The 14,163-nt window shown below is 43.2% G+C and overlaps 1 protein-coding gene across 1 annotated transcript in view; it reads left to right on the forward strand.

Annotated features, from left to right (window-relative positions):
- The window catches only part of LOC308315463 (metabotropic glutamate receptor 7-like), a 168,282-nt gene that overhangs the window by 117,843 nt on the left and 36,276 nt on the right, over positions 1-14,163 (forward strand). Inside the window, exons 7-8 of the mRNA XM_080763454.1 lie at positions 4,112-4,250; positions 9,709-9,805. Coding sequence (XP_080619580.1) covers positions 4,112-4,250; positions 9,709-9,805 — 236 coding nt within the window. The remainder of the gene's footprint in view (positions 1-4,111; positions 4,251-9,708; positions 9,806-14,163) is intronic.

Genomic DNA, 14,163 nt, shown 5'->3' on the forward strand with positions numbered 1-14,163 from the left:
TGATTACCTCATATTTGCCAACAATATATTATCGACGAGATGGTTATATCGGTTGGGGCTCTTATAGTCCCTTTGTTTTTTGTCTCCCACATTTAGTTTTTAATTATTATTTCCAAACATTTAAAGAAAATTAAAGAAATTCTATAAATTAGAAAACACATGTTGAAGAAGCGGAAGCTGTGACTGAAAACAGCTAATCTACAAGCAGATCTACACGTTCACAATGAGACACGTTGTGAGCTTGTAGATCTGCTATTTTCACTAGTTTAGGCCCAGGGCAAAACGTCTTAATTTCTCTCTTGGATCTTGAGCTGTAAAGTTTGTTGTAAACCACTGCTTTATAGTTACTTACTTTCTCCCCTGGTTCTTCTCAGAGCCATAAGAGTAAGACAGAGTTACAACTCCGTTCACTTCATGGGGCTTCAGTCCAATAGCGTCTCTTCTACATAGACTTCTATTGGTCACTTCATGGGGCTTCAGTCCAATGGCGGCTCTTCTACATATACTTCTATTGGCCAAGAGCATTGCAAACAGTGATGATGTCGTGGCAGAATGCACTGGACTCAGGCAACAGCCCAGCTTTAATGATCTTAAAATTAAATGTAGTAATAGTACAACATTACAGAGACTTTAGTTGTCACTGTGCAATACTTTAAAACAGGTGGCATGTTGCACACATGCCTAAAATAGCTCTTATTTGCGCCATTGAAAACAACGTATTTCAAACTCCAGCTTGTCCCTCTCCAGGCTGCATGAACAGTAGGGGACTATATGGGTGTACCTTACGATACGATATAAATCGCGATATTAGGCCCTCGATAACGATCATATCACGATATTCAATATATTGCGATATTTGCGATATATCGATATATTGTATGAAATATCAACGATGTATCACGATATCTGCAACTACAAAATACTTGAAACTGAAAAAGCGCTATTTTCATGCTCGGACACAGGGAGGGACCATTATCACTGGTATCATCATCTCTCTACGTCGTCCTCAGACGAGCCCTCCATCGTCGTCTCCAGTCATCTCGGTTCTCCATACATCTGGCCAGCTCCTTTGTGCTTTCTGCACCAGCATCTTTCTTTAGTACGTCCACGTAGGTAGGTGTGGGACGTCCTCTCGATCGATGCCCGTGTGTTGGTTCCCACAGTACAAGCTTTTTGGCCGGGAGTTCTTGATATCGGTGGCAGTGGCCAGCTAGTCTCATCCTCCTTACTGCTATCTTCTCTGTTACACTTGGTAATGCCCCGTACAGACGCTTGTTGGTGATGTGCTCATCCTGGTTGATGTTAAGTACCACACGTAACATTCTGGTGTAGCACCCGTCCAGGGATTTATGTAGGGCTTGTGTCCAGCATTCACAGCCGTAGAGGAGGATGGACTCCACGGTAGCAGAGAAGAAACTGATCTTGATGTGTCGGGGGAGGTTGGATTTCCACACACTGGTCATACCGTTAAGAGCTCGCCAGGCAAGTGCCTTCCTCACTTTAAGGTCCTTCTCTGTGGAGTCGACCCATGCGCCCAGGTATTTGAAGTCACTGACCTCCTTTAGAACAGTACCCTCTATTGTCGTTAGGGGCAGATGTTCTTGGGGGATGTTATATATTATGACCTCAGTCTTCTTTGCATTTAGCCTGAGGCCAACTTTGGCGCACTCCAACTCCACTCTGGTCAGGAGAGCCTGTGCCTGCCTTACGTTGTCAGATAGCAGGCAGATGTCATCAGCGTAGTCCAGGTCTGTGAGGGTTTCTGCAGGGTGTCTCGTAGACCTTCTGGGTGAGATAGTGAAGCCGAGCTCTGGCTCCCTTCCATTAATAGCTTGTCTCAGGGCATAGTCCAACACTATTATAAAAAGGAAGGGGGCTAGGGTGTCTCCCTGCAGCACTCCGGTTTGGATGCTGAATTCCTCACTGTTACCATTCGGGCTCTCGTTCCCGTGTACATGGTATCAATGGCTCGGAGCAGGTTCGGAGGAACATTGTAGGCCTTGAGTATTCTCACCATCATTTCTCTATGGATTGAGTCAATGAAGCATAGCACTGCTGCTAGGTTGTTCCTCTTGACCTCTTCAATGATCCGCCGTAACGCAAGGATCTGGGCTAATGTGGTTCTTCCCTCTCGGAATCCGTTTTGGTTTTCCCTGAGGTGGGGGTCGATTGCGCTCCTAATCCTGTTCAGTATCATGCGATTGAACATTTTTGCTATGATACAGGTCAGGCTGATACCACGGTAATTGTCAGGTTTTGACAGATCTCCAGATTTTGGTACTGGGATGATGTGAGAGAGAGACCATATTTCTGCAGATCTCCAAGATGACTTCATCAAGATTGCAGTTCTTGACTACCTCAAGTGGAATGCCGTCAGGTCCAGCACTTTTCCCTTGCTTCAGGGAGGCTTTGACCTTGGCAAACTCTCCTGCTGTGAAAGGGCCGTCATCAATGCGGAGATCCTCTAGGACTACACCTCACTCTTACCGGACTGCTACTAAACTCGGCAATGAGGATCCGCTCTGAGAATCGGTGGGTTTTCCGCAGTGTCTTACGTGCTCTAGGCCGGCTCAACAGCAGCCCCACACCTCCGGTTGCTGCCTGGGCTTCGTTCCTCCATGCCGAGGAGGTGACGAGGGTGTAACTCTCAACCCTGCAGTGTTTGATCGTGATCTCATTGTGCACCCTTCTGTGCTCCTGGACTCCTACGATCTCCACTCCTCTGCTCTCTGCACAGTGTGTGAGCTCCTCCAACCTCCCATCTTCTCTGACTGTGCATGTGTTGAAGGTTCCCATTATAAATGGTTTCCTGCAACGCAAGATTGCATTAGATCGTGTGCTGTTTTCGGACTGAACCCTCCCTTGCGGGTTTAAGATCCAGTCGTCATGTTGTCCCCCCGGGGGAGGACCAGCACTACGGTCCGCTGCTAGGCTCCTGCGGACTCCCGCCGCTGGAAGTATAGGTTTTGAAATGACTAGACTTTCCATGGTTGACTTTACAATGCTATATAAGAACTGTGGGGCGCAACTCCTCACAGTCCTGGTTTTAATTCGGAGTGTCCTTCTCCTAGGTGGGTTGCCTCGGCTATGAGCTCCACCTGCCCATGCTATTTACCCATAACTGGGGCAGTGGTTGGTAAGGTGCCAGGGCGTGTCCACACACCGGTGGGCCTGCACACCTCACCTCTGGGGCCCACTGCTGCTCCGAGATCCCCTGCATTTTAGTTTGGTGTCCGCAAGGACACATATCCGTGTGTGGCCACGAGGAGGCACTGCAGGAGTCTTGGTGGTGGAGAGGCTGTGTACCGGCAGGAGGAGACTTACGCAACTCAGCTCCTCTTTTCACCCCCCGCGAGGAGGGCTAACCGGCGGCAGTAGCTGAAAGCAGAGAGTAGCAAGCAGGAGCAGCATGCAACATGCACTGACTACAAGCACTTCTACACAGTACTACTGCACTGACGCATCACACACCCTGTGCTTAAGCACACACACACTAATCATAATACATCACAAACACCACCAACTGACCATTATCACTGACCATTATCACTTTTTTTTTCTTTTCGATATCGATATTTTAATAATCGCTATTGATTATTTATTGTGGGAGGACCTATCGATATATATATATTGATATTCCAATATTTCAGCACCCCTAATGAACAGCACTCGAGCGCTCAGTTGTCTGCCCCCTCAATGTTGCAACTCTGTCTCACTCTATGGCTCTGGTTCCTCTGTCCTCAGGTAGTGTAACTTTGTCTCTATGGCTCTGGTTCCTCTCTCCTCGTTGCAGGCAGTGTGTAACTCTGTCTCTATGGCTCTGGTTCATCTCTCCTCGTTGCAGGCAGTGTGTAACTCTATCTCACTATGGCTCTGGTTCCTCTCTCCTCGTTGCAGGCAGTGTGTAACTCTGTCTCTATGGCTCTGGTTCATCTCTCCTCGTTGCAGGCAGTGTGTAACTCTGTCTCTCTATGGCTCTGTTCCCTCTCTCCTCGTTGCAGGCAGTGTGTAACTCTGTCTCTCTATGGCTCTGGTCCCTCTCTCCTCGTTGCAGGCAGTGTGTAACTCTGTCTCTCTATGGCTCTGGTCCCTCTCTCCTCGTTGCAGGCAGTGCCGGCACCTCTGTGACGTTCAACAGGAACGGCGACGCTCCGGGCCGTTACGACTTGTTCCAGTTCCAGGTGTCCAACACCTCGTCCACCCCGGAGTACAAGGTGATGGGCCAATGGGTGGACTCGCTGCAGCTCAGGGTAATGACACACATACACTATACACCACATTTACACTGTAACTTCAGTACAAGGTGGTGGGTGGGCCAATGGGTTGACTCACTGTAACTTCAGTACAAGGTGATGGGTCAATGGGTGGACTCACTGTAACTTCAGTACAAGGTGATGGGTGGGCCAATGGGTGGACTCACTGTAACTTCAGTACAAGGTGGGGGTTCAATGGGTGGACTCACTGTAACTTCAGTACAAGGTGAGGGGTCAATGGGTGGACTCACTGTAACTTCAGTACAAGGTGGTGGGTCAATGGGTGGACTCACTGTAACTTCAGTACAAGGTGGGGGTTCAATGGGTGGACTCACTGTAACTTCAGTACAAGGTGAGGGGTCAATGGGTGGACTCACTGTAACTTCAGTACAAGGTGGTGGGTCAATGGGTGGACTCACTGTAACTTCAGTACAAGGTGAGGGGCCAATGGGTGGACTCACTGTAACTTCAGTACAAGGTGAGGGGCCAATGGGTGGACTCACTGTAACTACAGTACAAGGTGAGGGGTAAGTCAAGTTCCAAATTTGCATTTCCACTTTGTCCGCCATTGTTGTTGTTGATTTTCCAAGCTGACACGGAATGGAAACAAGCCTGTGTTTATCTAGCATCAGTATTATAATGACTCAAATATTAAATATGTTGCATATCAGCACCCCCACCACCTCGTCAGGACATTGTGGTACTGCAGCTAAAACAGATTCAGAAGCAAAAAATAAATGCCATGGACTGGTTATATCAGAGTGGTGATTGAGGCTCAAAACATTCGAAATAAGTTGGAGGGACATAGACAACATGATATTAAATATTAAAAACTGTTTTAAAATTCATGTTATAGCTGCTTTAAGTACTTTTTCCCCACCAGTGAAAGAGTCACCGTACAGCAATGAGACCCAAGGTGACAGATCTGGCCGCTCGGTCTCCATAGCAACAGTGAGCTGTTGGTCTCATTACCACGTTGTGTTTTTTCCTCTCCTCCTCCAGCAGCTCACAGCGTGTAATCAGTGTGTTTCCACAGAGCTCCATTCATTGTCCAAATAACACATGACACCTCCCCTGGCCCCAGATAAATGGCAGATGATAATCTACTCAGACACCCCAGCAACAACACATTAGTCATACGCAGGTACACGCCACACAAACCCGGTGTAGACATTGTGTGTGTGTGTGTGTGTGTGTGTGTGTGTGTGTGTGTGTGTGTGTGTGTGTGTGTGTGTGTGTGTGTGTGTGTGTGTGTGTGTGTGTGTGTGTGTGTGTGTGTGTGTGTGTGTGTGTTAATTTGACTTAAATGTTCATACCAAGACTTTTAAGACCAGTGTGTGTGTTTGATTGATTGTGTGACATTTTTATTTCACAGTATGCAGAATGGCTGAATTTCAAACGAAAGTCAATACAAAAACTGTTGCTGTGGACGACACCATGATTAAGCATTACACTTGTTTAGAACAGGTCTACCGTTTTTAATTCATCAGAACATTTAGAGACGTACAGATATATACTTCTATGAAAACAGGAAATCATCATATAAAGAATGTAAAACAGGGAAAAACAAGTACAGTATGGGGGAAAGGGACTATGTGGGGTTGGGGGACTCAGACTATCTTTTATTTTTTTCGAATTGCAGCCGTCCGTAGGTGCTCTTTGAGAGCGGTTTTGAAGGAGTCAAGGGATTCACAGAATTCACATGCTTAATGGTAGGGCATTCCACATTTTAGTGCAGTGGTTTTCAACCAGCGGTCCAGGGACCACCAGTGGTCCTTGAGGGGGTCCCAGGTGTTTCCCAGCTAAATGATGGAGAGTGGACCAAGTGGACCCTTAGAGATCTTTAACTCTTGGGAGCGTAAAATGAAACCAAATGGACCCGTACAGGTCCATTTGATTTCATTTTACAATATCAATAGTTACATTATTGTTAAACATCTGCATTACTTAATGCTGCTATAAGTAATAATATGGTATTCAGACAGCCAGCAATGGATAGAACGCTCCCAAAATAAATGTAGTCTCTGTGACACATCTAGGGGCCGCAATCTGCATTCAAAGATTTTCCTAGAAGCTTTGTCATTGGTCGCCTGGCCTGTCTGCTTCCTGATTGGTTAGTCATTGCGACCGGGTTTTCTTTTTTTTTTCTCGACCAATGACAAAGCTTCTAGGAACATCTTTGAATGCAGATTGCGGCCCCCAGATGTGTCACAGAGACAATTTTTTGGGGGAGCGTTCTACCCATTGCTGGCTGTCTGAATAAAATAAAAAAGGTCAAGGTAAATTACAGTAATCTCTAATTGTTTAAGTCTAAACAATTAGAGATTATATTTTATTTTCATCAACGACCTGTTATCTCATATGGTATCACCATCAATACAGCATGGAAATAGTATCCAACGACAACAAAAGATTCTTAGTCTTTGGTCTGAGAGGCTAAATGTCAATGTCAATTTTCGTGGCTCAAATGCTGAATAAATAATGGACATTGATATGAAATGGGTTGAAAACCACTGTTTTAGTGCCATAGGAGCATGCGTGCATGTTTGCGCGTGTTGACCTTTGTGGTCAGGACAGCATCAATCCAGTGTTCGTTTCGTGTTTATACACCGAAATGAACAAATTGGACCAGCCACAAAAAGCCTGTCATAAACTTCACATGGCTAATTCACTTAATGGCCGCGCGGTGCACACACACAGTCGATAACAACGATGGTTGTTAATGACTTTTCAATCTTTCCTCTCATGTTGTCAGTGTGATTTCACGGCAGGTCGTTAAGCTGCGTGCATTTCTTAACTCTGCTTGACTTTGGGACGTCAGGGCCATATTTGATGTTTAAGTGCTTTCCTTATTGCTTTAATAATCTTTGTCAGTCAGGGTTGTTATCATTAATTGTGTTGGAGTTGCCTGTGCCAAGGGTGTGTGATAATTCTGCATGTCGGGAGTTGCATTAATACTGATGATTTCACAGAGTAGATTAAATATCGTATCGCAGGTTACAAAAGATTGAGCATCTCTTATTTAAGTCACGAGTATCGTCATAGAGCCATCCTTGAATATAATATATTCCTCCTCCTATGAACGTGAGTGCAGATTAGAAAATTATATCCCTCCTCCTATGAATGTGAGAGCAGATTGTTATCCTTCACTCAGCGTGACTGACTGACAGGAAGACATTAGTGGTACTTCTGGAATGGCGACTCTCTCTCTCTCTCGGTTACTCATGTCGTTTAATGGAAGACAATAATAACATTATGAATAGAAACAGCTTTGCTAAAGTCTAAAGCCCTGCAATAAACGATCACACTAGTAGGCACCAAATCCCAGTTCTCCTCAGCAATTGATTTGAGTATTTCCAATACTCTAATTCTACTCCACTATATGTCTTAGAGGCAAATGTTGTACTTTTACTCCACTACAATTATTTTAAAACTTTAGTTATTTTGTACTGTAGTTTTGGATTAATATTAACATACATTAACCACTTCAGCGCCCTATATGCATTTCTGCTATATGCATATCTGTTTTTGAAATCTTAACTTAAAATAGAACATCCTATAGTACTTCTACTTTTAGAACTTGAAGAACATTTTGATACCAATACTTTTGTACTTTTACTCAAGTGCATTTTGATGTATTTCCCTATTGCAGTATTGATACTTTTTACTTAAGTAAAACACTAGAGACCACCCTTATTATATTGGCTCAGAATTTCCCTCTCTCTAAATCAGGGATGTAAAACTCAAATACACATAAAGAAATTGGTACAAGTCGAGGGCCGGACTGTTTCAACACACGGGCCATTTTTTAGTAGAGGGGTAGCTGAAAGTTGACCACAAGTGATATACTTTCACTGCTGATCAATAGTGAAGAGAAGACACATGCTTGCGCTTGCGGGCGATACGTGACAATGCACTCGCAGTGCATTGTGGGACTTGTAGTATTATGGTGGTCAGTGCAATATACCAGAGGGCCAGTACTAATTAAATATCATGCAGGCCAAAGATAATTCATTAACATTAACTGATTTGGCCCCCGGGCCTTGAGTTTGACATAATATATGCTCTGAATTAATCTATATTCGTGTTCCATTATTTGCTCGATTTCATTTATACGATACATGATCCAAAAAGCGTTCATATTTTGAACGAGAGGCGGAAGAGGAGCAGAAATGAAGCGCTAGTATATCCATCAGATCAAAACCACAGAGAGCGCCCTGGATTAGGAGAGACAAGGCATTCTTTCTGCCGCGCTAACAGGATAGTGAACGGGAAGCTAATAAATAAATCCTCTCTTCATAATGTCAAAAGTTTACTGCATAAACTGCCGTTTCAGCCGTAAAGCTTGAAGTCTCGTCTATCGCGAGAAAAAAAGCCTTCTAGCATGAAATGCTCCTTTACTGACAATCCTCTGCATTCAAACTCGTGTGTTCTTTGCTTTGTTTTCATTTCAGTAGGTAGTAAGCTCTGTTTCCATGGTGTTTTCTTTCAATGACTTTCAAGTACTGAGAAGACATACAGTATAATAAGTCCCATTGCACAAAAGGACAGAAAAGTGCTCTATTTTAGGTTTCAATTCCTCATGCACCTTATGGTGTGTGTTCTGTTCCATATGCAGCTCCATGTCTAGGAGATAAACTATACTCCAGTGTACTCTGTGTCTAGGACAGGGGTTCTCAGCCTGTGGGCCGCCAAATTATTTTGGGGAGTCCCCCCCCCCCCCAAAAAAAAAAGAAAATGCAACTGAATGGCTGGAAAATGGAAATTTACAATGGAATAACGAAATTTACAATGGAAAATTACATAGTACACATGGTGCATGCATAAACTTTCCTTAATGATTATATCTGGGTTCAGTATTTATTCATGATGTATTTTCTCTATTATTAATGTTCATTGAGACACTTCAGCTCAGATTGACCATAAACCATTTATTGCAAAGCTATTGCATGTTAGTATGGCGGTGTGGCCCTGCTCATGTGATATCAGATAGTCTGCGTACCGAGACACAGCTCTGATATCACATTTGATATCTCCGATTAGCTGTGCACCGTGACACAGCTCTGATATCAACGACCCCCCAAAGCAGAGCCAAAGATACAATCCATGAACAACAATACACAGTAATAACTCAACAACACATGATTCAACACAATTAATCTACACAATCGCAAACAATACAATAATATTCCCTGTACTAAGAACTACAGGGAGGACGCCAGGGAGGTGGGGGAAATTTTCACGCAGACGCCACACGAGCTGCTTGACAGCTCAGCATGGAGAATAAGTAGTGAGATGAGGCTGCTTAAGTAGGACACCTGAATTGCAATGTGGGAATGAGGGTGTGGCCTGGAGAAGAAGTTTTCAAAATCTCTTTGTGTTTTTTGTGATCTGTGGGGGAGTATATACAGCATGATCTCTGATCTCTCTCTCTCTCTCTCTCTCTCTCTCTCAGGTGGAGGACCTCCAGTGGCCAGACGGTGAACAGGAAGTGCCCATCTCGGTTTGCAGCCTGCCCTGCAAGACAGGAGAGAGGAAGAAGAGAGTCAAAGGTACAGTACGGAGTAGTGGTGGAGTCTCTCTAGGTGGTCCTCAGACGAGCCTTCCATCGTCGCTTCCAGTCATCCCGGTTCTCAGGACATCCGGCCAGCTTGTTGGTGCTTTGTGTGCTTGCATCTTTCTTGAGTACTCACATATGTTAGTGTGGGACGTCCTTGTGACCGGTGCCCATGTGTTGTGGTGGAGTAGTGGCTCCGTTAAGCCCAAACCACACAAGGGTCGAGACGGGACGAGATGGTTTTAGCGGTGTGATACAGTATGTCCGGTTGCAACGGCCCAACCGCCCAAACTTTGGTAAAACGCTATCATCAACGCTTTTGTCTTCCGTTTTTCCCCCCAAAAAAATTATAAAACATTTTATAAATGTATAAATGTATAAATAAAACACGGCCTCCTCATGAATTAGGACAATAATGAGTCACCATGCAGAACCAAAGGACTGGTGTTTTCTATGAATCTGTGGTGGAATCATGAACCATCAATCTAAATACGCAATCAAGCAACTTAAAAACTATCTGGGGTGTTCAGTCAGTAGTAGTAGGCGATGAAATCAGTAGTAGTAGCGATGAAATGAGACCAAACATGTTTGAAAGTGAAATATCCCAAACCCATATTTTGTACTATTTTCTTTTTCCAATTCTTCTTGAAGAATCTGTGGAAAAAGTGTGAATACATTTTTCATAAAAGTTTTAATCAAATCTTGTCTTGTGTGGGGTGTCCGTCCGTGGCACAAATGTGCAGTTTGTGCCACAGTTTAAAAAAAGGCACTTTTTTTCAGAAATCCCGGTAGCCGATGTACAAGCTCACAACGCATCGCAATGCGACATGGTGTGAGTTTGTAGATTGGCTATTGTCGTTGCGCAAGCGACACCTCGCTCAACTAATGCTCCATTTAGATTGCAGTCACATCCAGTCAAATCAGAATCAAATCAGATTTATTTCTCAAATCTGGTCCTTTGTCAAGACCGTTGCAAGTGACCAGTTCAGATCTGTCTCAGACAGTGTTGGGGAAGTTACTTTTAAAAAGTAAGGCGTTATAGTTATCGTTACTTATCTAAAAAAGTAATTTGTTACTTTACTTTACATTAAATTATGAAAGTAACTACTTTACTTTACTTTACTTTAAAAAATAATAATATAAAAAAGGCCGAAACCGAATACCAAATATAGGAAACAGTTGGCCGAAAACCGAATAGCCGAATACATCTTGTGTGGACTGTGGAATTTCATGGAATTTGATGCGATCCGACACATTTAACCTTTTTCAGATTTTTTTTTAAGCTAGATCTATAAAGAATATTGGGACTTCATTAAAAAACATCTAATTAATTGGAGGCTTTGTGATGAATTCATCTCAATTAATCACATTTTAATCGCATATCAATAGGCCTATTTGACCTGAGCAGTGAGCTTTTTTTCTACATAAGCATAGGCAATAAAACAAGTAGTAATAATAATAGTGGTAATATTATTTATATAAAGCTTCTCTGAGTACTTAAAGACACTTAAGGAGAACATGAGAAAACAAATAAAAACTACTTTATTAGAGAAAAACTAAGACTATGGAATAAAATAAATTAAAGTGGAATGAGATATTATTATAGTGGGTTTGAATTTATAGGTGGTGGCATGTCTCTGAGTTTTGGGAAGTGCATCGTTTTGACAGGTCTGCCTGCTGTGGACAGTGAAACCCTGACAATTAAACACGGGCAGACACAACGATACAGTCTATCATTCATTGTTAAAGCTCCAAATGATATTCCCATTCGTCTTTGTGTCTGCCCGTGTAAACGCAGCAGCAGCAGTGAAACTAACATTAGCTCCCATGCTAGCTACTATAGCTAGTAGCTTCCCTCGTAAACAGAACACCACCACAGATCGGGTGGAAGCTCCTGATATCACGTTGCTTGTGCCCGTGGATGGGAAATAAGATTGAAAGCACAGATCTGTGCTTTCAATCGATGTATGCAATAAAGTTGTGTCGGATCTGCCTGTGCATTCCGTCTGCTGCAGTGCTCGTGCACAGAACAACAACTTGTTGTGACCTGGTTGTGACTCGCTGGCTGTGGCTGCTGAATGCATAGTTAAAGAGCGTCATAAGCATGCGCCCTTCCTGCGCTGGAAGTAGCAGATCTACAAGTTATCTACCCGTCACAATGCACAGCGCGTTGGGCTTGTACATCTGTGTTTCCCCCGCAGTTTAGTTGAATTATATCGATTCACAACTTTATTTGCCCCCTTCACTTCAGCAGCACAGAGACGCCTGTATGATAGCACGGAGCTGCTTGGCGAGACTTTTCACTGATCACATAAGTTGACATAATAACGCCATAACGCGGGTAACCCTCACACAATAACTATAAGGCCGTTATGGAATGGTGAAATGTAAAGCGTTAGGTTACAAGTTACTGCAAATAGTAGTTACGTTATGTAACGTAACGCATGTAAGGGCGTCACAACACTGGTCTCAGATCTGTGTGTTCAGCGTCAGACTGGAAGCCAAATCCAGCCTAGAATCAGATCTGTGCCACATCCAGATTGGAATCCGATTATAAACACTTAAGTCACATCGAAATCCGATTTAGAATAGGTTACTGCGTTCAGACTGAGACAGATCTCCTGAAACCACCTCTCAATCTGGCTTAGGCCTATACCGGTAAGTGATTCGCATTCGTAAAAATGGGATTTCCGTGTGACTTGTTTATGTTTGGACTTAAAAAACAAATAGGATTTCAATCTGCATGTGGAACAGATCTGGATTTGTCTGCCAGTGTAAATGGGCCCTTAATGTACAATTCACCATTTACTGGAGACACATTTCTAGAGGGCAATTCTTTCTTTCAACATGAAACAGCTTAGTTGAAGTTCATCAGAGTTCAGACAAGGTTATATTCTCCTGAACGCTGCCTGTGGTTACGCTGTGGAAAGGAAAGGAGAACGTTTTGACATTTCTTTCAACACAATAAATACATGCTGCCTGCATTCAATGGACGAGAGAGAAAGGGAGAGAGAGGCAGAGGGAGAGCAGCTGGGATCGAACTCCCTTTGATGTCTGTGTGTGAAGTGCATGTTGCCTGTAGTGTGTGTGTATGAAGTGCATGTTGCCTGCAGTGTGTGTGTGTGAAGTGCACGTTGCCTGCAGTGTGTGTGTGAAGTGCATGTTGCCTGCAGTGTGTGTGTGAAGTGCATGTTGCCTGCAGTGTGTGTGTGAAGTGCACGTTGCCTGCAGTGCTCGAGTGCAGTGTTGGAAAGTAGCTATAAGTAGAAGTACTTAAGTACAGTTTAGAATTGTTTCTTAGTATTTTCAATACTGTTACATTTTTTCAGGGATACAAATATGGTACTTTTCACTCCACTACATGTATGTGAAAACTTTTGTTATAGTTATACTTTGTAGATTTGGATTATTATTACAAAACATGCATTAACCACTTCAGCCTTATATACAATTTAGGCCATTTGAAAATAGATGATCTACTGTACAAGCTCACTGTATGTAGATTTGCTGTTTCAAAAGATTTTTATACATTCAAAATTGAAAGTGGACATTCTGCAGAATGAGTACTTAACACAGTCCGTGCGGGAATCTGTTTTCTCCGTGGTTCGAATCCCAACAGTCCAGTGCGGGACACGTAGATGTCCCGCATGAATGAGCATATGGGACTGAGGGAACATATCGGGGCAACTACTGTTTTGTTTATTTTTTATGAAGATTAAAGGGATGTGATAAAGGCATGTCATGCTGTTGGCACTGCGACCTGTGTGACATATTATCTGTCTGTGTTAAAGGACCTATAACATAAAATTCTACTTTTTCAATTTCTTTTGTGTTTTTGGGGCTCCCATGTGTGTTTTCTATCCCCACAAATAACCAATTTTGAACAATCAGGCCTTCATGTCATATTGGTGTTTTAATGGAAATTGCTCTCAGAAACAGCTCGACTGATTTTGGCCTCATCGTGATGTCATCAATGTCACCCTACTTTGTATAATTCCTCCTTTTCTTCAGTCTTCAGTTGCAAATTTGCATTTCCACTTTGTTTACAATGTCCACCATTGTTGATTTTCCAAGCTGGCATGGAATGGAAACAAGCCTGGTTTTATCTAGCATGAGTATTATAATGACTAAAATATTAAATAATCTGCATATCAGCACCCTCTCCACCTCAGGACAGTGTGGTACTGCAGCTAAAACTGCTTTCAAAGTCCAGAAAGAATTGACAAGGCCTGGTTATATCAGAGTGGTGATTGAGGCTCAAACCATTAGAAATAACTTTGAGGGACATAGACAATATGATTATTAAATATTAAAAGCAGTTTTAAAATGCATGTTATTTGCGCTTTAAAGTCA

This window comes from Protomyctophum bolini, assembly GCF_963924005.1.
Source record: "Protomyctophum bolini genome assembly, chromosome: 5".
Taxonomy (NCBI): Eukaryota; Metazoa; Chordata; class Actinopteri; order Myctophiformes; family Myctophidae; genus Protomyctophum; species Protomyctophum bolini.